Genomic DNA, 26025 nt, shown 5'->3' with positions numbered 1-26025 from the left:
TGATTGAGAGCACCGTTGCTGGATCTGGGTGGCGCACGTTCGCTGGCCAACATTGTAGGACATATTGCATTGCCGTATTAGACCTCCACATTGGGTGGCTATCGCAGCGCACGAATATAAGGCAAAAGCGGCCTAGGGACATACGTTGGTGTGGCGCTTGAAGCAGGGAGTGTGCGCAACTCTTTATGACGACGCAAAGGTGCAAGAGAGCTTGCTGTGTGGTGTCACAGGGACAGCTATTCTATTTTGCCTGCGAGAACTTATAGATTTGAGATTTGGCTGCCCTGGGATCTGCATGATTAGAAAAGCGGATGCACGACAGTCGAAGATCACCTTCGATGCCAAAAGAAATGCGCCGCAACAGGTAGCAGAGAAGGAGAGTGGGGCGGAGGGGATGCCTCCTGAGAAAGGCGATGGACTGAGTGTAGATATACATTCTATTCCATCGGAGGTGCGCCTGGGCTTTGCCACGATGGCAGACAAGATGGATACCTTAAACACTAGAATGGATGCTATAGTCCGTAAATTAGATGGACATGATTCGCGCCTCAAAGAAGCGGAACAAAGAATATCGGCCACAGAGGATGTAATAACACAATTGAAATCCACAGTGATGCAGATGGATAAACTGATGAAAATAATTAACGCAAAGAATGAGGACAGTGAAACCCGAAGTCGGTGTAATAATGTTCGCATTTTGGGGGTGCCTGAAAGTACGAACACGGGCAGATTGAAGGGGTATGTGGAACAACTGGTAAAGGCGGTGGTTGGTGCGGATGCACTGTCCCCTCAATTTATTGTGGAAAGGGCCCACCGCTCCCTTGGTCCGCGGCCTCCGCCTGGGAGTGCCCCCAGATCCATGATAGCACGTTTTCTAAACTATAGAGATCGGGACACTGTATTAAGAGTGGCAAGAGAGAAAAAACAGTTAACCTATGGCGGTGTGTCCTTCACGATGTTTCCTGATTTTACGGCGCATGTGCTTTCATCATCCCATTCGACTGGATCTTTTGCTCTTTTCTTCGTTAATTGGATCAATGGTTTTGCTAGCATTGCAAATCCCACAATCTACTGCCTGCAATATCCTACAACTCATCCTGATTTCTTTCTGTGTATGGGGCAATTTTATATTCCTGATTATTTTGATTCTTTCTGATGTTTCTCTTCTGACCCCTCTTTCTATTTGGTGTCCCAAATATTTAACTGAAGTGGTACAAAATTGTAATTTTTCAGGTGACACTTTATGTCCACCTTCAGCCAAGTGATTCAGTAATGCAATTGAATCAACAATACAGTCATTTCGAGTTTTAGACGCGACTAATAAGTCGTAGATGTACTGCACCAAGACAGACTGTTTGGGAAGCACCAAAGATTCAAGATTTGTTTTTAAAACCTGATTAAAGATCGATGGGCTTTCTGTCTACCCTTGAGAAACATGATTTCAAACGTTAACATGTTCAACAAATTTAAATGAAAATAAAAACTGACTGTCTGGATGTAATGGAATGGAGAAGAAGGTATGGCACATATCAATTAGAGTGAACCATCCTGCACTACATGGTATCTGATATAATATTACTGCTTGGTTTGGTACTATTGGGCAACATGGTACAACAGTTAGGTCTTGAACCACCCTATATTGGCCGTTTGGTTTCTTTATGCCAATTATAGGTGAATTACAAGGACTGCTTATTATTTCTTTTAATATGCCTTGTTCAATCAAACGTTCAATTTCTGCTGCAACACCTGCTTTTATTTCTGAGCTCATTTTGTATTGTCGGGTATTTGGGTAAACTGCACCTTCTTTTAAAGTCACTTTTACCGGGTCTACATTTGTCATTAGAACTACTTTCCACACTTCAGGATTTACAGTATTTTGAATTTCTTTAGGTAACTCATTTAGGGTCATCCTTTTAGTTGTCTCGTTTACTGCAGTTCCTTGTCTGGCGAACATGATTTTTCATCTTCATCAGGAGTCTGAATTGCAACACCATCCGGTGTGCAAAAGATTGTACAATTCATTTTGCACAATAAATCTCTTCCTAGCAAATTTACAGGACTTGAGTCACAGACGACAAATGTATGCATTTCTTTAAAGTTGACAATACATACCTCCATTGGTTCGGTGAAAGGGGTCCTAATCTGTTTATTAGAAACACCCACTACTTGGATCGCTTCTCCCGAGGGGTAGGTTTGGGACGTCGGCTGTTCTCACAGTAGAACGGGTAGCACCAGTGTCTAGGAAGAAGGTGATGTCATTCCCTTCAACCTTATGCCTTCAATGTATTGTCCTGACTGATCTACTGGTAAGGATGCACCAAGTACGCATTCCTTTTTCCCCTCTCTCAGGCACCGTCATAATTCACCGTCATCAAAAAATGTGTCCTGTAAAAGAAACTGTGAAGTGACAGGGGTTTTCTTACCACTTCCCGCCCGGAATCCGGTGTCCACGCTGTACTTGGCTTGACTCACAAAATCTGGTATAGGGGCAGGTGGCAATTGATTCTGTATTACCTGTTGCGGCTGTCTCATTGACACCTCATTCTGCGTCTGCGGATTAAAATTTTGAGTTTGGACATTATTATTCTGTATAAGTTTACACTTGTTTTTCCAATGCCCCAATTTTCCGCACCTGTGACAGGGAAACGTTTTATTAGCTTCTTCTTTGCTCATTCTCCCTCTGGGTTTGCCCCCACTGCTTTCCCCTTGACCTTCCCCTCTTCCTTGATTATTTGCCTGTTGAAGTTGTTGTTGTTCTGCTAGTCTAACTTGAGCCCATATTACTTTTTCTTCTAATTTCTTTAGCCTGTTATCAATTTCATCCCCACAGTATTTTTCATACTGGAGAGTTCATCTATAGGTTTAGCCTGCCAGCACAACTTATGCCCCTTAATCATTTGGGATATTTCTAGTTTTAGTCCAGACACACAACGATATATAAAATGTGTCATGTCCTTATTATCAATGTTTTCTAGCCCACTGTACTGTTTAAATACCTGCAAAAGGCGTTCATAATATGCATGTACAGATTCATCTTTATCTTGGGTTGTTCTGTCTTTTTTTGTCCAATCTGTTTCTTTTGGGGGAACCTTTCCCTTCAAATAAGTTATTACCTGATGGTATTTTTCATTACATCATTTGATGGGGCTCCTGTCTTTGCATCTTTTAGGTACTCATCATTAGGCCAATCTACTGAAATTTTACATTCGGTCCATAAGTCAGCAGGAACAACTATGTAGAATAAACCATCTAAATCCTTTAGCAGAACTTTCGAAACTTTCGCAAACCTTTGAACTTGCCTGTACCATTCTACTGGTTTTTCTCTAAGCTTTGGTAAGTCATTTGCGAATGATAAAATAACCTGTCAGGACCATGGGACATGTACATAACCTCCTCCTGGAACTTCTCTTATTGGGCATAACCTTTCAACCTTTTCTGTTTCTTTTATTAAATATTCAGATGTCGTTTGATTTGCCAGGGCTTCTTCCTTTTTCTTTGTCCATCTAGCTTTCCATCTATCTAAGTCTCTCCATTTCTGTGACAATGACAATAATTACTTTATCTGCAATTTTCTCCCTGACAAATTCATATTTTTAAAATCTTTGTCGGAAAATTCTGCCCTATATCGTTTTTGCAATATTTTTGATTTGCCTATATCAATTTCCATTTCTGAAGCCAAATTCATTAATTTCTCATGAAATATTTTTGTTTTTCATGTGATACTTCTGCATATGAATAACAACTCTTCCTCGTTGAAAGAATTCAATCCCTCTAGTCCTACATTCCCAGCTACCATTTCTTCCAATTCTACCCTTAATTTAAAAATATTTAATACTTTTGGTTGTGATTTTGGCTTTTCTATATCTCGTGTCCACCTTTATTAATTTTATTTTACTGAGTTTTATATAGCGCGAATTGACCCGAAGGTATCGGGTATCAGAGCGCTTTACATAGCACCAGTTGCGTTACATGAGGACACATTCATTTTTTGTTAGGCACAGGGAGATTAAGCGATTTGCCCAGAATCACAGGATGTTCAGTGTTGTTGCAGAGACTCAAATCCAGTTCCCCAGATTCGAGGTCGACCGCCCTACCCATTAGGCCAACTCCTCAAATAGATTGTCGAAATACATATTACTTCAGGCTTTTGGGCAGGAACATCATTAAGCACTTAAAAGTGCATCACCAATAGAAAGATGCAATGTTTGTTTGTTAAAGTGACGTCAGCTTTGAAAACAATCTCGCCTGGGTACGAGGTAATCTACTTTGGCTAGTGGTTCAACCTGTGTTCTGATTGAAATGAAGCCATCTATATGGCTAGCACAGCAGGCAAACGTTTTGAAAATCTGCAGAGAAAAAAATCAACGGAAAATGAAATGAACTTTCTTCTGGGGTTACTACTGTAGCACTTTTCGTTCCTGTAGACGTTTCTATCTGTACCTCTCTTGAGCATCCAGGGGTAGTTTTTCTAAATTAATTATTCATTGGCTCTCTTATGGGCAAATCCATTAGGGAAATTACTGGCTCACACTCACTTGCCTGGTCATCAATTATTATGTTTTCTTTTCTGGGCTGTGTGATTGGTGTAGTTAGAGCAGGAGTTTTAGGACTGGTTTATTTATCTCCATATAAAGGAACAACTGGACCTATAGTTACTGGGATCGTTAGGGCTTCAGGACTCATATTTAATTGGGTTATTTTCTGAATTAACTCACTTCTATGTTTATTTATTGCTTCTCTTTCTTTTTCTTGCAACACCTTTTCTACAGTAGCCTCATGTACAATCTGTGGAACCAATGGTGTTTTTAAAACTGGAGCACTAGGAGTAATTCTATTTGTATCTTCCTGATAAGGTGGAGGATTTTTCATTAATAGGTCTTCAGAATAATCTTCTGAATCCCCATTACCAGTCATTAAATGCTTTGTTTTCTCCGTACATTTACTTCCTGACGGTTCTTCTGTGGTAAACGCAGGATATAATCCTTCCACTATCATGGACTGTCTAACCTTGTTTCATCTGCTTATCTCTGGTCCCTCTGGGAAATCTAGGATAAAATGTACTTAAGTTTCTGTCACATCAAGACCTGTCTCGCTCAAAAGCCTCAGTCTCCCCCTCTTCTAAAGCTTCATACTGCGTTAATCTAGGTCTGGGTTCTAATTCGTTCATACGAGTTCTCAAATTGTGTAAAATTCTTCTATTAAATGTTCCATACTCTGGGAATGCTAATATTCCATCATCTTTTGTGTATTCTATCCAATTTACGAGCCATACACAAGTGTGGTAGCCTCTTTCTAGGGGAACATCCATTACGACGCGGTGTTTACACCGCACTACCATTACAACGCTGGTTTTACAACGCAAGTTGTTACCACGACTTGCGCTGGAGGGCGCTCTAGGCTAAGGAATAGTAGATTTACTACTCCAACACCTTCCCTACTGTACGTAGGCTGGTGTTGGAATAGTAAATCTTACTATTCCTAAGTCCAGCACCCTACAGCGCAAGTCGTGGTAACGACTTGCGTTGTAAAACCAGCGTTGTAATGGTAGTGCGGTGTAAACACCGCGTTGTATTGACATACAACCATCCTTTTTAAAATAATTCTTAATTTTCTGCATAAATGACATTTTCCACTTTTCTCTGTACATGATGTTCGGTCTTCCTCTTAATGTATTGTTCGTGAGCAAAACCTATATATCTTCTATCTGGATGAGTTCCTATTATAGTTGGATCAGGGCTCCACATATAATCACCACTATCTATTATAACTGAAATTCTATTTTTCCAATTTAATCATTAGTCTACTTTTCAGAAATGCTTCTCCAATACTAGCGCATTTCTTATTTTAATGACCAATCCACATTTAATTTAGATATACTTTAACCAATGCTTGCGCTGCTTTTCTATGACGTAAGTTTCACTCTCTGTACTCACCCCTCCTTTACAATATTACCTCAGCTACACACCCGCTGTCTCAACCAATTCCAGTGCGGCTCTCAGTGATGTCAGTGCAGCACCCGCAACTGACCCCTCCTTTGCAAGGTAATTCGACAACTCAATTTCTTTCAATTTTAATCACGTATTTCATTAATTAACAACATAAAAACATTTGCTACTGTGCCTGATTGACTAAAGTTCAAAGGAAAGACAATTATTTTACAACGAGTAAAACTTTTCCGTTTATCCTTCACACACTACGAGTAAAACCTCTTCCGCTTACTCTTCACGCAAGCAAAAAAGAACCTGCTACTCCTTCAGACTTACCCTCTCTAGGTGATATAAGACCAAAGTTTCACCAGCAAACTTCTTTGCTATCAATCACTCTCACTTTTATATGAGAAAGAATCCCTAATTAGTGCTTCAAATTTTACCTATCTGCACTTACTTCATCAAGGCTAGTAAACTCACTGCAGTCTGGCTTCCGTTTACCACCCGCTATTCAATATCCCCGGGGATTCCTAGACATGTAACAATACAAACGGGTTATGGTTAATACATAAAATCTATTAAAAAAATCAATACACAACTAACTACCTATCTTAACTAAAACCTAACCATAGCTCTGCTACCAAAGAAATACTGATGCAGCTAGATTACAGGTTCAGGATATTTTCTCTAATACCATACTCACCTGGGCCCATAAACATTACACACCTTAAACCGGTAATCTATTTCTCCTGCCTATCAGTGGTTTTATATGTTATAACTGTATACCATAACTTACCAATTCCTTGTCGCTTTACTTATTTATCTCTTAGGTGATTGGATCTGGCTGTTAGAATAATACGTAGCATAACAATTCACCTTATCATAAATAACCACAGACTCGGGGGAGTTTTAAACACTTTATCTATGCAATATTTTGTGAGTCAGGTACCAAAACAGGGCGACCAAATTTTTTTAAAGTAGGAAAATAACGATCAATAAATAAATCTTTATAAACTTTGCAATTTTACTTTTGGACATTGGTACCTGGGAAAGGTGGAAAAGGAAAACAGTACAAGTACATACCACACAGATTTATATTTACCTAGAATTGTGCAAGGACCAAACCCCTGCCCAAGGGCTGGAAAGAAAGGGCTCCCGACTAAACAGAAGCCAACAGGTCAGGACAGGTAACTTCCGCAAAGTGCAAAGCCAGCGTCACACCCTTCTCTGCAGCTACTCTTGTTCCCCTTCTCTAGGACAGAGTCTTCTCCTTCTGCAAAAACTCCCCGATTCTTCTTTCAGAGTGCTCAACCAGCCCTCTGAGGTCTGCGGCATCCACAATTCTTCTACAACATAGGTTGGGTCAGTGACAGGTTTGTGACAAGTCGGACAATCTAATGGACTAAGCCTACCTTAGTTATACCATTTCCAGGGTATGTACCACCCCCCAATGTTGCAAATGTATGTATTCCCTTTATTTGATTAGTCAGAAAGACGGGGAGAGGTCATCACACCATACCAGTATGAATTCATTTTCCCTTATTTTAATTAAGTTAGATTCCCGCCCATAATTGTATTTCCCATGTCTTTTATTCCACCCAGCAACATTTAGTTAATTTAATATACAATGTTTAACAAATGTGCAGTTCTTCTTCCTCTCTCCGGGTCAAGGGGTGAGTTTCCCAGGCACATCACTGGTAAAGTGAGACTTGGCGGGGGTTCAATGCCAATGACTTCAAGGCTTGCAAAGTTTCAGTGCGCATGCACCGCGAATCCAAGATGGAGAATGCAGTTACTCATCAGGCCCAAATATGAGCTATTAATAAAGTCAAAGAGAGAGACACTAGATTGCAAAAATAAATGAATGCACTGTATACCACTTATTCTTACTTTAATCCAATTATTTTATTTTAACTATAGCATTAATAATTAGCAAGACACACAAGTGTTACATCTTCATTTACATGTTTTACTATCTGTACCTTTAAATCCTTGTTGTATACCTTTGAGTGTTCTGTGGAACACAACTGATTACTAGGCATTCAGGTCAGTTAGATCTGTTCCTGCATGCCTAGAAGCTGGATGCTGTATGTGTTGCTGTGCTGCTGAGAATAAATCTACTAAAGCTTCAAGTTGTCTTCTCCAGTTATTCAACAACAAGGTTTTAGCTTAAGCATATGCATTAATGTGATGTTTGAAGCAGCCATATTAGTGCTACTGCGCAGCTGCAAAGAATTCCCACCAAAAGCAAAGACATCATACTACATAGATGCAGTAGACGCATGCGCAAAAGGGTTCCTGCGTTTTCGGCAGCCATTTTAATACATTCGGGTTACTGATTAGTAAAATTCATATGCAAGCTTCCCCTACATAAAGTAAATGTGTAGTGCAATTATTAGTATTTACAAAACATGGTTAATTTCATTACAAGTTTCTTTATGTATGAAACCTTGCTCCATCAGGAGGCATTAGCAAAGACAAATAAACTCCCATAAGGAAAACATATTCCCAGACAAATAAATTAAATCAACCAAATATCCACATAAATTAAGACACATATAAGAGAAACTGAGATGCTAAAGCAGCAAATAATAATCGGGACTGTTTATATTGAACACTGAGATATCATCAGGGCCTTTATAATAAAATGCACTCTTGAAGACATACAGCGTTAATGCACTCTTGAAGACATAGAGCGTTACCTTTGGCTTTTATAATACGCGTGTTTTCATTTGACTGCTAGATAATTCAGTAAAGGTTTGTCGTCATAATCTACCCTTGTCCGATAATGAAATAAATGTACACTTCGCCAAGACCTATACAAGTGTATGCCAACCTACTGCGTACCACATCACATCCCCGTCAACTGGAAGGCATCGAAAACGCATTCTATTACCAGCTACCCTTTCAACCAAACCGCTCACCTTGCAGTTCTCCTACGCGCCGTTGTTACACTTTGACCTCCTCTTAACTCCCCTTTTGCTTTCTCCTCTTTTCGTGGTATTGCCGAAGACTCTTTTTTCGGATTTGGTTCAAAGGATTAGTTTAGTCTGGCGGACGGATACATTGCGTGGATAACCAAAGACGGCGGAAGCACGCTCACGTACATCTGCCGCGCAAGTATTTTTTTATGGCGTAATTACTTAATTCTCTCTAGAAAACATGAGTCTGACTCCACAAGTGGCACGGCTGCGGGAGGCAGCTCTGGTATACCTAGACAGGAGCGGCGGCCTGCAGAAGTTTGTTGAAGATTGCAAAGCATATGATGGTACCACACGCCTTTATGCTTTAAAAGTGGGGTGGGGAAGCTTGCAATTGAATGTATTGTAGCGTTTATGGGTATCTATCTGTCTTTTGCAGACGCTTTATTGAAACCATCGACGTGTCTAATAGTACGGGTTGTAAGGCGAATACGTCGCATTTTCAATCTCAACACTTGTCTTGATTTCTAGATTCTGGTCTCCGTATTTACAAAATAAATAGCTTTTCGTATGGGTACTTTTTTTTATTAATTAGGGTATTCAATACATGAATATTTGCTTCCCTCTCCAAAAAGCAGAATATGTGCTAAATTTACTGAATTTTCGGGGGCAGATGTTGAAAACGCAGGATTCTCCTGTTTAAATCTGGGTCGCTTAGTCACCATATACGTAGACCTAGTAGGTGAAAATTTGTGTGTCAAAAATCCTTTCTATACATTTCTTTTCTTTTTTTTTTGTGTGCAAAAACCTTTATTGCGCCATTTGGTTACACAGCGTAATGCCAACAACCCAACGGGCTGGCCGCTATAGCATGGATTCAATCTCAATACCGCATCGTAAAATCTCTGATGAAATTGTTAATAGTTTACATTGTATTACAGTGCAGCAATAATGAGGTGTGGCACCCGCATCATTTTCTCAGAAGTTAACGGTCTTTGGTTTTTCCGGTGTTTATAACAAAAACAAACAAAATAACTGTTAGGAACAATCATATGGTCATGTATATATCAATACTAATTGCGTGTAAACATCTCTTCCAGACTTCTCACAGTAGACTCCCCCCCCAGTCTCGGTACCTTCCCTAAGGGTCGTGTATGTGTACCGGTATGTAAGCCCTCGATGTGGCGCTCCTCGTATTCCCTGCCCCTCAAGCTTGCGTAGTAATGCGTAAAAAGGCCCCTCTCCCAACCCCTGGTCTCTCCCCCATTATAAAACGCTCCCTCCGTTAGCCCTCTACCTCTTCGTCATCCGACTCGTCTTGGTCATCCTCCGGTAATGGGTCGCAAATCTCCCCTCTATATTCATTCCATTTGGTCCAGATTTTATTCCACTTTCTCGGGCAGGCACGGTTAGAGTACACCGCCCTCTCTGTCAGCATTACCCTATCCATGGTTAAACACCACAGTGACTTGGTCGGCACTTCCGGCACCCCCCAGCGCTGTGCGACATCTCGCTTTGCTACCATCAATCCTATTGTAACCCAGAGTTGCCCGTGTCTTGAAAGTTCTGTAGGTTCCCATACATTTAAAAGGCACCTCTTCGGTTCAGGTAACAGTGTTGTTTCTAGTGTCTGTGAGATTGTTCGCAGTACCTGTTTCCAATATTCCTGGATTCGGGGGCAATCCCATATGGTGTGATAGAATGAGCCCTCCTCCCCGCATCCACGTAGGCAGTAAGGGTGCTCTAACCTGTGAATACGGTGTAGCATTGTCCTTGTGTAATATACCCTGTGCAGTATTTTGAGTTGTACTAGTCGTAGTCTTGCGGAGATGCCTACTTCCCTGGGTGACGCCAGTGCCCCATTCCATTCATGTTCGTCCATTTCAGTAGTGTCCCCCTCCCATTTTCCCTTTAGGGTCAGTGTTGGGTCTGGTAAGTTGTTGAGTAATTTACGGTAGGTAAGAGATGTTGCACTCTCCCCCATAAATTCAGTGAGGAGGCGATCCTCCAGCGGAGAAGATTCGGGCAAGTCTGTATCCATGGGCAGAGCCGCTAACAATGCATGCCGTATCTGGATGTATCTGTAGAGTTCCCTCTCGCTGAGTTCATACAGTTCTCTCAGTCTATTAAAGGGCACCACCCCCCCTTTCCCACAGATCGCCCACCGTAGATATTCCTATAGTGTCCCAGTGTGAAAATCCCTTGCTGTTCCTCAAGTGGCCAAGGACTCGAGAGTCCCACAGTGGAGTTAGTTTGGTGATCTTCCCTTTCCAGCCCAGAGCAGCCGTCGCCTTATGCCAGAGTGTCACCGTTAGTTTGGTGGGTCCTATTAAGGCGCGAATTTTACGGTGGTCATATAATGGAGCTAACAAGCTGTCAGTGCCCAGCTGCCCCCTGTCCGCCTGGAATGCTGGTTCCGCTTGTGAAGTGTGGAGCCATTGGTTGATGGGTTTAAGGTGCGCCGCCCAGTAATACAGTTTGAGATTGGGTAGGGCAATACCACCGTCAAACCAGCCCCTATGCAGTTTGGATTGGGCGATGCGAGCGGGGAGGGTACCCCATAAAAGGTTAGAGACCAATGCAGCAACCGTTTGAAAGAATTTAGGGGCTACCGGGTAAGGTGTGTTCTCAAGGACATATAAAAATCTTGGCAGGGCCATCATTTTGTAAAGTGCAGCTCGTCCCAAGAGCGTTAGTGGGAGTCCCGACCAGAATTTAACGTCCTGCTTGAGCCTATCTAGGTGAGGTTTCAAGTTTTTATCCATGAATTCTGTGGGATCTCTAGTGACGTGGATGCCCAAATATTTAAACGACGAGCCCGCTATCCTCAGGGGACAGCCCGCGTCTAGGGCCGGTACCTGTCCCTTCAGAACATATAGTTCCGATTTGCTCCAATTAAGTGTATAGCCGGATATCATGCCGTGAGTATCACAGAGATGTAATAGGGCCGGCACCCCGCTGTCAGGATTAGTTAAGTAGATCAGCATATCGTCCGCATACAGGGACAGCCGGTCCTCCCAGCCCTCTCTCCAGCAGATGCCCCTTAATAGGGGCGAGGTTCTAATAAGAGTGGCAAGGGGTTCCAGCGAGATCGCGAACAACAACGGTGAAAGGGGACAACCCTGTCTCGTTCCTCGCCCTAATGGGAACTTCCGCGAGATATGGCCATTGGCCACCACCCGGGCAACCGGGTCAGTGTACAACAGTTTGACCCATGCAACAAAGCGGGGACCAAAACCCAGGCGAGACAGCGCCTCAAACAAATATGTCCATTCCACAAGGTCAAAAGCCATTTTGGCATCGAGGGCTAATATCACTGCTTGTGACGTGACCGAGTCTGCTTTGGCCAGTACTCCGTGCAGTCTGCGCAGATTTAACGCCGTATTTCTGTGTGGCATAAATCCGGACTGATCCGGGTGTATGAGAGATGACAAATGGGGCAAGATTCTCATCGCTAAGAGTTTGGCAAGTATTTTAGCTTCCGCGTTAAGCAGCGAGATGGGGCGATATGAGGAGCATTCGTCAGGAGGTTTGCCTGGTTTGGAGATAGCCACTATAGTCGCTGCTCTACTCTTCTATACATTTCTAAGTAATTTTCCATTTGCTTTATTAATTGATTGGAAACAATTCATACAGCACTCAAATATGTTTACAGTAATCTAGTCATGTGTTTGCTGTTAGGTTTATATTTTAAAAAGAAAAAACCTGCTGGATTTCACTGCTTTTCCCATTACTTTTAATGACATACAAATGCAGGTAAAGCCACTGCAAAGACAGAGTTTTGCAAGGAATGACAGAGTGCATTGCACAATTCAAGTTTTTAAATTGTGTTCATATTTTCCAATGACTCCCTTCTCAGCCTGCAATAGAAGTCTTGTTGGGTTAGCCCCTTCCACGCTGATGACGAGCTCAGCTCGTCATGAGGTACACCTCTCGTACGCTCATGACGAGCTGAGCTCGTCATGTAACGCGGTATTTACAAAACTTCAGCGCACAGCGGAAAAACCGCTAGCGCGGATGCGGTTAAGTATGTGGCTTTCTTTTCCCTCCCCGGCAGAAAGGGACATTCAGTCTTCCTTCTTCTCCTCCATATGGTAACACCCACTTCCTCACTCCGCTGTCCACATGAGCAAGAACACAGCAGGCATAGGGGTTTCTGCTCGATCATCTGGCCACATCCCCTTTCTCAGTAAGGGGCACTGGATTGAAGGGGGCGGGGAGTGATAATGAATAGATTTCTTTCCTGCCTCTTGATTTCCACAACCACGTTAGCCAGGTGAAGGAGATAAAAGCAGTTGGTCAGCCTACATCAGGTAACTTTAAATTGGATTCCATTACAGGACCGGAGACTTCGTATTATGCTTAGTCTTTCTTTTACTGATAACACAGCAGCCAATGAAAAACGCCCATTCCGTTACAAAAACGACATTTCCCATGGTGCAAGTGCACCAGTCACGTCTCATCAGCCCCCATAAGAGCCATCAACACAGTCCCATAATCCTCTTTCTTTGCTGCTCACAGCAAAAGATAAGTGCTCTCATATTATTCTCTAAGCGATACAAAAGGGGATGATGGACGGAGCATTTGAGCAAATCAAACACTCACCCCCAGTCAACTGATCTGGGTTTAATCCATCACCATTCTTTAGCCCACTCAGCCACCCCATTTCAGACATGGCTATATGCAAATCAGTCTGACCCTGTGCCTCATGGGAACAGTCCAGCCCGAACTGCCAAGCCATGTCTTCCATGGACCGGAAACAAGCATCCTGGGACCGGTTTCGGATTCATAATCCTCATCAGCCAGGCTATCTTGAATCCAGTGGCCAAGTGAGCAAGGGACTCACGTCTGAGCATACCCTGCCACACTTAGGGAGAACAAAGCGATACAAAAGGGGATGATGGACGGAGCATTTGAGCAAATCAAACACTCACACCCAGTCAACTGATCCGGGTTTAATCCATCACCATTCTTTAGCCCACTCAGCCACCCCATTTCAGACATGGCTATATGCAAATCAGTCTGACCGTGTGCCTCATGGGAACAGTCCAGCCCGAACTGCCAAGCCATGTCTTCCATGGACCGGAAACAAGCATCCTGGGACCGGTTTCGGATTCATAATCCTCATCAGCCAGGCTATCTTGAATCCAGTGGCCAAGTGAGCAAGGGACTCACGTCTGAGCATACCCTGCCACACTTAGGGCGAACAAAGCGATACAAAAGGGGATGATGGACGGAGCATTTGAGCAAATCAAACACTCACCCCCAGTCAACTGATCTGGGTTTAATCCATCACCATTCTTTAGCCCACTCAGCCACCCCATTTCAGACATGGCTATATGCAAATCAGTCTGACCCTGTGCCTCATGGGAACAGTCCAGCCCGAACTGCCAAGCCATGTCTTCCATGGACCGGAAACAAGCATCCTGGGACCGGTTTCGGATTCATAATCCTCATCAGCCAGGCTATCTTGAATCCAGTGGCCAAAAACAACATTTCCCATGGTGCAAGTGCACAAGGCACGTCTCATCAGCCCCATAAGAGCCATCAACACAGTCCCATAATCCTCTTTCTTTGCTGCTCACAGCAAAAGATAAGTGCTCTCATATTATTCTCTATCATACTATGTTCATGTTTTACGCTGTGTGCGTTATGTAAAAGTGATATGTACCTGTTATTATAACCATGTATTGCTTTTCACATGCCTTTGCTTCACCATATGTGATATATTTCCTTGTTTTCTGTTTCGAGCTTTGACACGTGTTGCGTGACTGATTGGGTCTTTGGCCTCGTTGGTAGCACTGCTACATTGTTGCATTTTGCTGGTCTACCTAGAAAGAGAGTACTGTTCCGCTTTACACGGACTTTCAGGCCACTTTGGTCGCGTGCTGCAAGCGCTGTTGTCAGGGTCTTCCCTCATCGCCCGACAACTTCAGAGCAGAGTATTTTTCTAGTTTCGACGTGCGCAGTTCAATAGGGCTTAGGCTTCATTTAAGCTCCAATTGGCTGCGCACGTCCTGACTGCCCGTTTTTGAATTTCACTGCGATTCCTGTGGTGATTCTTCTCCGTCTTCCTGACACATGACCGGCAGTAAGAATATTCACCTTGTGGAGTGGGCACACACTCCTTGTATGCAAATTTGGCTCCTACGCCTCTTTTAGGCTGAATATTTTGATTACAGCACTGTTGAGGGGGCTTGGTACTCTGAAGTAAAAGACGTTCTGTGTGCAAGTGGGCTGCCCCCCCTTACTCCTCCATTATCAACCTATTCATATATTATTATTACTTTGATACTCACCTCAGCTTTGTTAATATTCCAATTACTATTATGGATGACTGGGTGAGGTATGAAGATGAGGAGGAGATTTATTATGACGGACATGAGACTGTCCTTGAGGATACTATTGTGGACGCGCTGAATGCCTCCGTCCAGCAGTCCGTTAACAAGGCTGTGGAGAGCACCGTTTTTAATACTGTGCAACAAGCTTTGGCGGCTGCATTAAAACCTATAACAAAGCAGCTTGAAAGTTTTTCTAAACTTCATGGGTACAGTAAACCTAAGTCCAAGCTTGCTATTCCTTCAGACAAAGTTGTGGCAAAAGAGAAGCAGTGGCCCCATTCACATGCTTAAGATTCCTTACCTCAGGGGGATCATAAGGATCATACTTATTCTTCTGGAGGTAAAGCTCACTGCAAACGCAAAATATTTATTGTTACTGATACTACAGACGCTGGCACTGACAGTACCGAGGAGGTAGCACCTCCTAAAAAGAAGGCTAAGGGAGATGCCTCTTTGGTTTCAGACACTCCACCGACCAGCACCCCGTTCACTTTTAATCCAGGTGACATTGTGTATCCCTGCTCTTCCGACTGGGCTCCGGCTCCTGAAGTCTCAGATTATTTGCACGATAACCTTCGCAGGGGATTTGACAAAGAAGTACGTAATAGGGTCAATTCGGAGTGCCCTTGCCCCGATCTTCCAAACAAAGTGGCTGAGACTCCAGAAATAGTTGTCAGTCTTCTGACTTTTTTTGAAAAAAATTGCCAAAGATCCTAAAAAAGGGATAGACCGTGCTTGGCGCGGTTGTCAGGACAAGCTTCTAGATGTTGCGGGCCCGTTGGCAAAGATTTTGGAAATGGCACTGTTGGTCAAAGAATCCGGTGCTCCTGTGGACCCGGATATCTTGGCGGAATGGACTCAAAGAGCAGTGTGCCTCCTTGGCAATGCCAACTGCGCCATATCCACCGAACAGGAGGCACAACAGCGTATTACGCAACACAAATCACGAATAAGGAGAGAAGTACCCAATGCGCCATTGGTCCAACATTGGCTATTGAAGAAACACAAAGAGGAGGATTTACGCTGGACTATAATCTCAAAAATTGACCATGACCCACGAGGAGGTGACTTAGAGGCAAGACTGGGGCAACGAGAAGCATTATTAATAATGAAGTACAACACTGCCCTAAATGGCCTAAATGAGATTTCTGAAATTTTCAGAACCATTCCATAAAACCTTGAATAATGCTGAATATTAAACTGGGAACATTCAACTCCCTGTCACCGGGCATTGTAGTGTTTTTTTACAGATTGATGACCCAGACATACATAGACCACAATGTAGGTCCACTTTCCATGAAGGCTTACTCTTCAAAATGCAGAAATTAGGCTCGCCAAATCATTTCCACGTTTTTTAATCCTTTGCACCGTCAAACTATGGAAAGACTTCGTGTTCAAGCTGTAATCCTTTGTTATGAATAAAGTTTCACAACGCTCACGGGGATCTGCACCTTTAAGAAAATGACGATCATATGACTAGCTGGGAATATAGAAAGGGAAGAAGGGACTTTCGACCACCAAAGGCTTGGAATCGTTAATGGAGTAGAAATTGTGGAATAATATAAGGAGCACAAAGATTAAAATTGCATCTTTAGAGTGGTGTTCCCCCCGTATCATCAAAGGATTAACAAATTGCTCCGTTTTGATTTCGCAGGATCGCATAAAAAAAGCGACCGCCGGCAGTAATCCTTAAACCCGGCTTGGATTTACTACGTATGATATCGGGTAAGTGCCGAACTGCCTCTCCTGAGCCAACAGGCGCTTAACAGCGGTGGTATCTGGAATTAATCCCCGCTTAATGTTTTGTTTCCAGGCACCCCGGGTTCACCACTTTGAACAAGGTTAGTGTTCGATTTATACGCTGCATAGGTGATTTACTTCTGAGCTGCCCCCATTAATATCCAACCTTTTTTTATCTAGACTATTGTGATTACACTATACTGCGTGAATAAGGCCAGTGCATAAAACTGCCGGTTTGGCATCATAGGTTGTCTAATGTTGACCAGCGAGCATATAGATCAGACGTGTACAGTTATGTGTTTATATCATTGTCTCCTTTGTGTTTAGAACATTGTGACCACACTACACGACCCCCCCACAGGGATATTTATCCCATTAGGAATAAGGTAGGCAGTCCACAGCCGGCTGGTGGCGGCATGTTGTTTTTTCTACATACGCATATATGTTGGAATAGGTGACTTAATCTGGCGCATTTGTTTTTTCTTTTGTAGAACTATACGGTCCTGAGGAGAACCCCGTAATTAGGGAGTTCGAAACGCGTCAACCTTAGCTGGCCTAGTGTCAATAATAAGGATTAGAAGGACTATGTTAGGAAAACATGTGATTTGGTTCCAATTGAACATTTCAGTGTAACACTGTTGCATTCAAACGACCATTAGGGTACATTAAGTGTATAAACAAAACGTTTGTTTTGACATAGGGCCACACCTTAATGATTTACTTTGTTTGTAAGGGTTAGTATGAATGTAGGATGAATGTACTGGACTGAAAGTCTGGAGTGGATGAGTTGTAAATATGTATAGAGAGTGTATGTCATTATAATAGATTGTATTTAATTGTACATTTTGTATATGCACAAAAAATGTTTCTGATGATAAAAAAAGCTATAAAATAAATACGGACTAGTGGAACAAATAAATCAATAAACTAGTGACGTTATACTAAACAGACCGGTATGTTTTGTTCATATGGGTTCTAACAGAATCTAGAGAGTAGAATACAGCATTGGCATCTGTGTTGTTTATTTCATATTTCTGGCTCAGCCTTGCTGTGGTAGGAGTCAAGACCCTGTTTTGTTTACCTGGTATTCACCGAACGGCGCAAATCCTTGCTCATGCGCATGGATTCTAATCTTACTGACCTTGCTGTTGCAGAACCAGGATCCCTTGCTGAGGACAATCTATTCGGCGACCGTTTTGTTAAGGACGTCTCAAAGTATGTGGGGACATTCATCTCACTGGACAAGGCGCAATCTGGCATAAAACGAGCCTTCCAGCAAGGCCTTTTTAACAGGGCCGGACGAGGCAGGGGACGCTCGTCAGGCCGTTTCTATACTCAAGGTCCCCCAAGAGGTGACTATGGCTGCGGCAGAGGAGAATGAGACTCAACTAGAGGAGGTACCTTCTACCTCACTCGCCGCCGCTTCAATAGATGCCGTTTCCACGGAGGTGGAAACAGAGCAGGATTCCAGACACAGAGTTCTACAGGTGAGTTTAGCAGACATTTCTCTACTTCCTTTGGGGGGGTCGGTCTCAATTCTTTGTACACAATTGGGGAAAGTTGACACAGGATGCATGGGTCTTACTGTTCAGGGGTTTCATCTTGAGTTCTATCGTTCTCCATTCCAAGACACACACCCCAGGCAACTCCGTTTTTCCCAACAAGAATTAATTTTTAGAGACATCAAAATAGGCGAATTGCTGCAAAAGCACGCGATCGCTCACTGCAACTGCAGGCCTCACAGTTTTTCCAGCAATATCTTTTTAGTCTAAAAGAAAGGTGGCGGTCACAGACTTGTTTTAAATCTGAGAGAGTTCAATCAATTTAGGATTTACAAACGTTTCAAGATGGAGGGAATCCATCTTGTCGCGGACTTACTAAAAAAAGGGGATTGGATGGTCAGGTTAGATCTCAAGGATGCTTATCTCTCCATCCCAATTTATCCACCTCATCGCCGTTTTCTACAATTCCAATAGAGAGATCAATGGTTCGAGTATTTGGTCCTTCCTTTTGGGCTTTCCTCGACTCCTTGGTGCTTCACCAAGATAATGAAACCGGTGATTGCACACCTACGAGAACAAGGTGTTTGCATGATTATTTATTTGGACGACATACTAATTATGATTAAGAGTCCAGAATTGGCCAAACATCATCTTCAGATGACAATGTCTCTCTTGCAGAGTTTGGGGTTTGTGATCAACGAACCCAAGTCATATCTTTGTCTGTCTCAGACAATAGATTTTCTGGGTTTTGCAATAGATTCTCGGACTTCTCAGTTGAGCCTTCCCAAGTCAAAGCTTAAAGATCTCAAGAAGGAGATATTGGCAATTCTCAACAAGCAAATGGTCTCTCTCAGGACAATTGCCAGAGTAGTGGGGCTATTGGTCCCCTCCATCCAAGCGATTTTCCCTGGTCCTCTAACACTACCGGGCTCTCCAGAGGTTAAAAATTCAACATCTCCAAAACGGTTTGTCCTACACGGACCGATTCCCGTTGTCGCAGGAAGTGCGGGAGGAGAAGCAATGGTGGCTGGGACACGTGGATGCGTGGAGCGGCAGAGCAATTTTTGGCTCTCAACCCGAGGTTACAATAGAATCCAACGCCAGTCATTGGGGTTGGGGAGCGCATTGAGGAGACATCTCCACAGGAGGAAGGTGGTCTCCCCAAGAATGGTCCCTACACATCAATTTTCTGGAACTTGTTGCGGGTTCCTTTGCAATAAGGACACTATCGCCCAAGCAGACATCATGTTGTAGCCTTCTCAGGATGGACAACATATCGGCTGTGAGGTATATCAACAAGTTGGGAGGCACAAGGTCGTCTCTGCTAGTGGAGATTGCCAAAAACTTTTGGCATTATTTCCTGAGTCGACAGATCACGGTAATAGCGGAATACATTCCGGGCCAATCCAACTTTGTAGCAGACTGGAATTCCAGACACCTCAAAGATTACAGCGATTGGCAACTTCAACCAATCCTTTTCCAATGGTTACAGGAGATTTGGGATCCTTGTCAAATAGACCTGTTTGCATCCAGACCGAATCGTCAGATTCCGATGTTTTTAAGTGGAGACCAGACGCGACGGCAACAGATGCTTTCCTTCAGGATTGGTCAAGGGGGCTGAACTACGCGTTTCCCCCCTTTCTTTTAAATACCCAGGGTGACGTTGCATATTGTCAAACAACAAGCGGAAGTGATTCTCGTGACTTCTCTTTGGAGATCACAGCCCTGGTTCCCAGTATTATTGGAAATGAGTTATGATCTACCCAGGATGTTTCCTTGGTCGCAATCGCTTCTCCTGGGCCCTCTCAAGGAGCAGCATCCGATGGTCATATCAAAGCGACTGTCTCTGATGGCATGGAGACTTGCAGCATTCGATGGTCATATCAAAGCGACTGTCTCTGATGGCATGGAGACGTTCAGGCAACAGTGGGAACTGCCGGGAATTACGGACAAGGCTTCAGCTTTCATCAAGCAAGTCTGGGCTCCGTCCACAAGAAAGCAATGTGGGCTGGATGGGTTGGTGCTTGGAACGACACGTGGATCCCGTGGGGGCAGGACTATCCCATGTTGTGAATTTTCTCTCGGACAAGGCCGCTGGAGGTTTAGGTTATCGTTCTATGAATAACTATAGATCCACCATTTTTGCAGGGCATTCTCAAGTTGATGGCAGGTCTATTGGTATGCATCGGTAGTATGCAAACTTCTTAAGGGGATACGGGTGGCAAACCCTCCTAAACCTAGGTATTCCACTTTATGGGGCGTATCTTTGGTCATATCTCTTTTTAATAGATGGCCAGCAAATAATCTTTTATCCAGAAAACAATTATCTGCCAAATTGGCTATGCTTTTATGACTATCCGCTTGTCGGCGTTCATCGGACGTACGGGCCTTGGATATTTCAGGTAGAGTATTCACTCCAAAGGGAGTTTCCTTTAAAATTACAGGGTGTACAAAGACTGTCAAGATGTATTGCATATAATGCCTTTCCAGAAAATTACAAATTATGTATTGTACAGTGTTTAAAAGCTTATGAGGAATGCACACGTTCACTGAGACCTGCTGATTGTACACAATTGTTAATTGCTTTGCAAAAACCTTTTAAGCCAGTGTCAGCTGCCAATATAGCCAGATGGTTACGTTCTGTTATGCAGGAAGCTGGTATTGATATTCAAATGTTTGGAGCACATTCTGTACGTGGTGCCATGGTATCAAAGTCTTATATGTTGGGTTCTACTATCCAAGACATTATGCGTTGTGCCGACTGGTCGACTGAATCAACTTTTAAACAATTTTACTATAAACCACTGGGTGATATAGCCTCAGTGGTGTTTGGCAAGCGTTAAACTAGCATAATACGAAGCCTCCAGTCCTGTAATAGAAAAAAAAATTTGCTAGCATTCGCTCCAGGAATTTTCAATTCTATTAAGGACACAGAGGCGAGGATTATCCCACCCGGTTGTATTGCAATGTTATTGTACTATTTACCCACCCATATATGATGTGATATGTTTTTCTGTTATACAGAAGTTACGGGTTCTTCTCGTTTCTTTCAGGGTCGGATAAGAAATCCGAGTAGGAGTTTCTTCCAGTTGAAGACTTTAGAGAAAGTCATGGTTTCCTGTTAATCTTCATGATTGGAGAACATTGTTCGTCATTGATGTTTTGGTTCACACTTGTATTGCCAGTTCGAGCAAAGAAAGAGGATTATGGGACTGTGTTGATGGCTCTTATGGGGGCTGATGAGACGTGATTGGTGCACTTGCACCATGGGAAATGTAGTTTTTGTTACTGAATGAATGTTTTTCATTGGCTGCTGTGTTGTCAGTAAATGAAAGAGTAAGCATAGTCCTCGCCTCAGTGTCCTTAATAGAATTGAAAATTCTTGGTGCGAATGCTATCACATTTTTTACTCTACAGCACCCACAACCAGTAGGATCTTAACCAGAAGATGCAGCAGGAGGTCCAAGCAAAGAGTTGACCAGACCACAGGTGCGTAAAAGAGCTATTTCAACAGGCTACGCCATTAGCCCACTTTTTAACCTCTTAGGGCCAAAGCTTTTCCTTCCCTTCAGAGGAAAAAGGAATCCAGGCTTAAGCCTTCAGTGGCACACTACAAATCGTAAGCAGGCAGGCTTCACCCTCCTAACCAGAACCACAGTGTTCACTATAGCCTTTCCTTTTCAGTTACTCTCCCAGCTAGAAGCACCACAGGGTCAGAGCCAGAGTGCCATCTTATCCCTTTTGCACCCCACCACATACGACTGACCAACGCAGGCTTAGTTAAGCAGTAATCTAGTCCTCCGCAGTCGTGGTCCCAACACATTCAGAATAGCCTGCACTAGGCCAAAGCAGCAGGTATGTACCAAAGCTTTACTTGTGTATTGTAGTCTTACCACAACCACCACCGGATGCAGTGTCACCTGCTGATCACTTCCTTTGAAGCAAAAAGGAGCAGCTAGGGACCTTTTTTATACACATATTATAGACTCTTCACACAACTAAACTAAGTCATTTGTGTGCAGTCTAAATCTATCTCTGTGTTAATGGTCTTGTCCAAAACGCAGACAAGGGACTCATTTGTCCAGATACCACAAATATTTTTCTGTAACTGTTGGTTAGTTTTTAGCTTTATTTTAGATGTAATTCTGACTAGACTCGGTTTTAGATCTAAGCCACAATGTGCCAACATTTATGCATGTTGATTTCAAAACAATTTGTATGCCTTTGTGTTAATGCACTTACTCAGCTGTTTGAACCTCATTCTGGACTAGGATCAAGTTTGCAAGCTTGACACTTCCTTCACTATGCCGCAATGATTGGCATTTCTAGCATGTTGAGGTTATAGGTCTTTTTCACTGATGTATGCTTTTCATGGTTATGGCCACACAGAAAGGAGTTTTTCTGAAAGATACTGGCCTACGCTCGGTTTAAAGGCTTTACATGCAGCCTATTCTGCCTGCAAGAGGAAGGCAATTTTGTATATGCAATTCTTTAGTTATTTGTTTTGTTGCATGAGGCTTGTAGAATGCGCTTCAGATTTGGTGCAACAGCATGAAGGCACACAGGAAAAGTGGGGGAGGGATTGTTACACCGATTGAATATATGAACCAATCTCACTAGTTGTAGTCAGACCACCCTACCATGATTCTGAGAACAGAAAGTGTTTATTGGTTTTCCTGAATTCTGGGCGGCATTTGATCCAAATTCTTTTTGGGAAAGAGAAGAAGGTACACTTTGTAGGCTTACATGTGTTTTCTTGTGACTATAAAACATTACCTATCTCGCTTTCAATCTTTACCTACCTTTTCCTCGTACTACCTCCTGTATCTTGCCTTGTGGATACCTGACCTTTCTCTCTTAACCTTATGTTTCTGTCGACTGCACCCATCACTGCCTCACCCGTGAACTCTGCCTATCTCCTTTTTCCCTGAGCCCTTCCATTGCTATTATTCAGCAGAGCTGGGGGGTGACTAGCTAGTTAGAGTAGTGCACACAAAGATGGAGAGGAATAGTTACATCACGAGTAAGAGAAATAATGAGGAAATCGCTAGATCTCAAACTACGGAATGGTGAAAATCCACTTTGATTTTCTGTGTTGCTGTAAGAGCCTCATTAGTAAATGCTGTGAAAGCTACAATTTCAAATATGTTTTACTGTGATTTGCTAAGGAAACTTTGTTATTAATCGATGACTCCTTCAGGAGGAGGGTGGAAAGTACCTTCAAGCCCTGGTTGAGGGGACAAATCTGTGTTAGATAGATTATCTGAAGGAACTGAGGATGTTGTATTAATAGACTGAATTGACCCTACAAAACGTGGAGAGAATGAAAGTCTAGGCCCTACCCCCGTTGATAAGTGATAGACTCATAGATCCCCAAAGAAAGTCCACACAATTCACGCAGAGGCAATTTTAGAGACCCCCTTGTCTTTCGGTAGAGCCCTGAATACCCATCCGCTCCTCATACTGCAAGCCTGTCTTAAGTTCACAGTACTTTGTGGCGCACTTCCAAATTGAGCTTAAGAATGGGGAGATATTCTTATCTTTGGTCCCATATGTTATGCTCTTTTCCTCTTTATCACGTCCTTACCCTTTTTAGGTGGATTGCCTTTACCCCTTTTATGCCCGATAACAGTTCAAATGATCGGCGAGAATGGGGAGAGTAAGGAGCTAGCAAAGCCAATTGTTAATCAGCCCTGTAGCTTCTACTGACAGTCCTCCAATAGAACTAAAGTTTAGGCAAGGTGAAATGAGGGTCCACTATAGATCCAAATTAAATAAACACCTCCCCTTTACAGCTAATTTTCTCCTGCTACTGCTAATTGCTACCACCACCATCCTGACATTTACCTGGCTTTGCCAAACGGGGACCTTGAAAAGCTCACTACTTTGATGGACTTAAATCTCCATCTCTAACTTCCTGTCCCCCTTCCAAAGTTTTTGTGGAGGTCAACTTAATTAAGAGCTCTCAAGAGCTGACTGCAGACAATTGGCTGCCTCTACACGAGACACCCTGCTGCGCGCCCTACCCTCCTGGCTTCCTGGAGGGACGTGGACACAGTGTTGTTGCCAAGTCTCCTGCTGCCCTCCAGCAAGGGAAACTGGAGGTATGTTAGGATGATCCTCCACAGGTACTCCGGCAGGATATATGTGCCTCTTGGAGCTCTTAAAGTGACAGGAATTTCAAAGTCATTTGAGTGAGGCTTGCATTGAAGCATTTACTGGCAAATATGATTTTGTACAATTCCTCTAGGTCAATATACATGGTTCACTGCATGGTGTACAATAACCCCCCCCCCCCCCCTCGTTGTGGGCCCAGTGGCCCATATAGTTGACATGGAACTCTGGCAGCAAGCCAGAAAGGTTAAAATTCATTTTGAATACCGCAGTGGCTGTGGACCATAGCTGCTTCCTGGTGACTCCCCCTCTCAGCCTTGGCGACTGGACGTCTGGGCGTTCTCGCTCCACTCCACTCTTCTTCGCTCCACACCTCTGTACTCCCCAGAACTCGTGTCTATAGGCACACACAACCACGGGTACCTTCTTTTTAGAGGACGGAAGCTATTGACTAAAAAGTGTGAGCGTAGACCTTTTGGTTTTGTTTGTAAGGCTTTTCCAGTCCTAGCCTTTCCTGGTTCAATAAAAGCGGTAGCACAGAGCACAATCTCCAGAGGAACTGAAGAATAGGCCATCGAACCCATTCTTTGCCAGGAAGTGATTCCTCCCCATCTGCCCTCCAACAGCAAAGAAGAGTGTCCGGTGATTATCTGGACTTCCCTAAGTTGCTCTCAGATTAATGTGTTTATGCACTGAACAGGTCCCATTAATTAGGATTTGTCACTGCCTGCTCCCTGGCATTCTCTCATGATGCTATTTTGCTGATGCAAGCACTCGTCGATGAATATTCTTTGTGCTCGGACTTTTGAAAGCTCACATTCCGCTTTTTTTCCCTTTAGTCTAATCACTCTATTTAGAACATAAGAATGAACTGATCAGTTTGCCACAAAGGCATCCATGGGGCACCCATCAAAATTTGAGGCCCTTTATAAAGACCGTGTTGTCATGCAGATTGGGGCTTTTGAAACATTCTTGTTAATGACAACACTGAGAACACTGAAGTTTGAGTTTGAGGTTACACATCTTTTTGTTTTGTGCTGTCTTTGTTGCCCATTATTTAAAATCAAGTAGTGGGAGGATGGTGTGGTTGTTTCACTGTTTTCAGTTGGGCATTCCACTGAACACTCATTTGTGAGTGATACCTTTATAAAGCATTTAGTTCTCCTTTCCCCTACCCTCTTTGCTCATGAGACGCAGGATGTAGGCAAGATAAAGTGACACGTCACTGATCTGTTACCTTGCTTTTACATGAAAGTGAATTCTTGAATATGCTCTTTTACGCTCGTGTACTTCCACAATAAAATGTTTGAAATTGTAATTGTACTACTTTGTAGCCTTTGTGTTCACATCTTAACTGTGTGCATATCATTATTCAAACGATCATAAAATGAGTTGCTTTATGTGACCAGCTTAACTGCAGATGGTTTTATGGACAGTCTGCTGCTGTGTACCCTACTTCTAAATATACATTTAAAAAATG

The 26025-nt window shown here is 43.1% G+C and overlaps 1 protein-coding gene and 1 long non-coding RNA gene across 3 annotated transcripts in view; one reads left to right on the top strand and one right to left on the bottom strand.

Moving 5' to 3' along the window:
- LOC144828763 (uncharacterized) overlaps positions 1-8936 on the bottom strand; it is a 442674-nt gene extending 433738 nt beyond the window's left edge. Inside the window, exon 1 of the long non-coding RNA XR_013610534.1 lies at positions 8852-8936. This is a non-coding gene — a long non-coding RNA (uncharacterized LOC144828763). The remainder of the gene's footprint in view (positions 1-8851) is intronic.
- A 118-nt stretch (positions 8937-9054) lies between these two features.
- MCMDC2 (minichromosome maintenance domain containing 2) overlaps positions 9055-26025 on the top strand; it is a 1264730-nt gene continuing 1247759 nt past the window's right edge. For both annotated transcript variants that reach the window (XM_078687209.1, XM_078687210.1), the window contains exon 1: positions 9055-9195. In XM_078687209.1, coding sequence (XP_078543335.1) covers positions 9090-9195 — 106 coding nt within the window. In that variant the 5' untranslated portion in view covers positions 9055-9089. The remainder of the gene's footprint in view (positions 9196-26025) is intronic.

The sequence above is a fragment of the Lissotriton helveticus genome, chromosome 4_1 (assembly GCF_964261635.1).
Source record: "Lissotriton helveticus chromosome 4_1, aLisHel1.1, whole genome shotgun sequence".
Lineage (NCBI taxonomy): Eukaryota > Metazoa > Chordata > Amphibia > Caudata > Salamandridae > Lissotriton > Lissotriton helveticus.
Note: the sequence above shows the minus strand (reverse complement) of the source record. Positions and strands in the feature narration are given on the sequence as shown.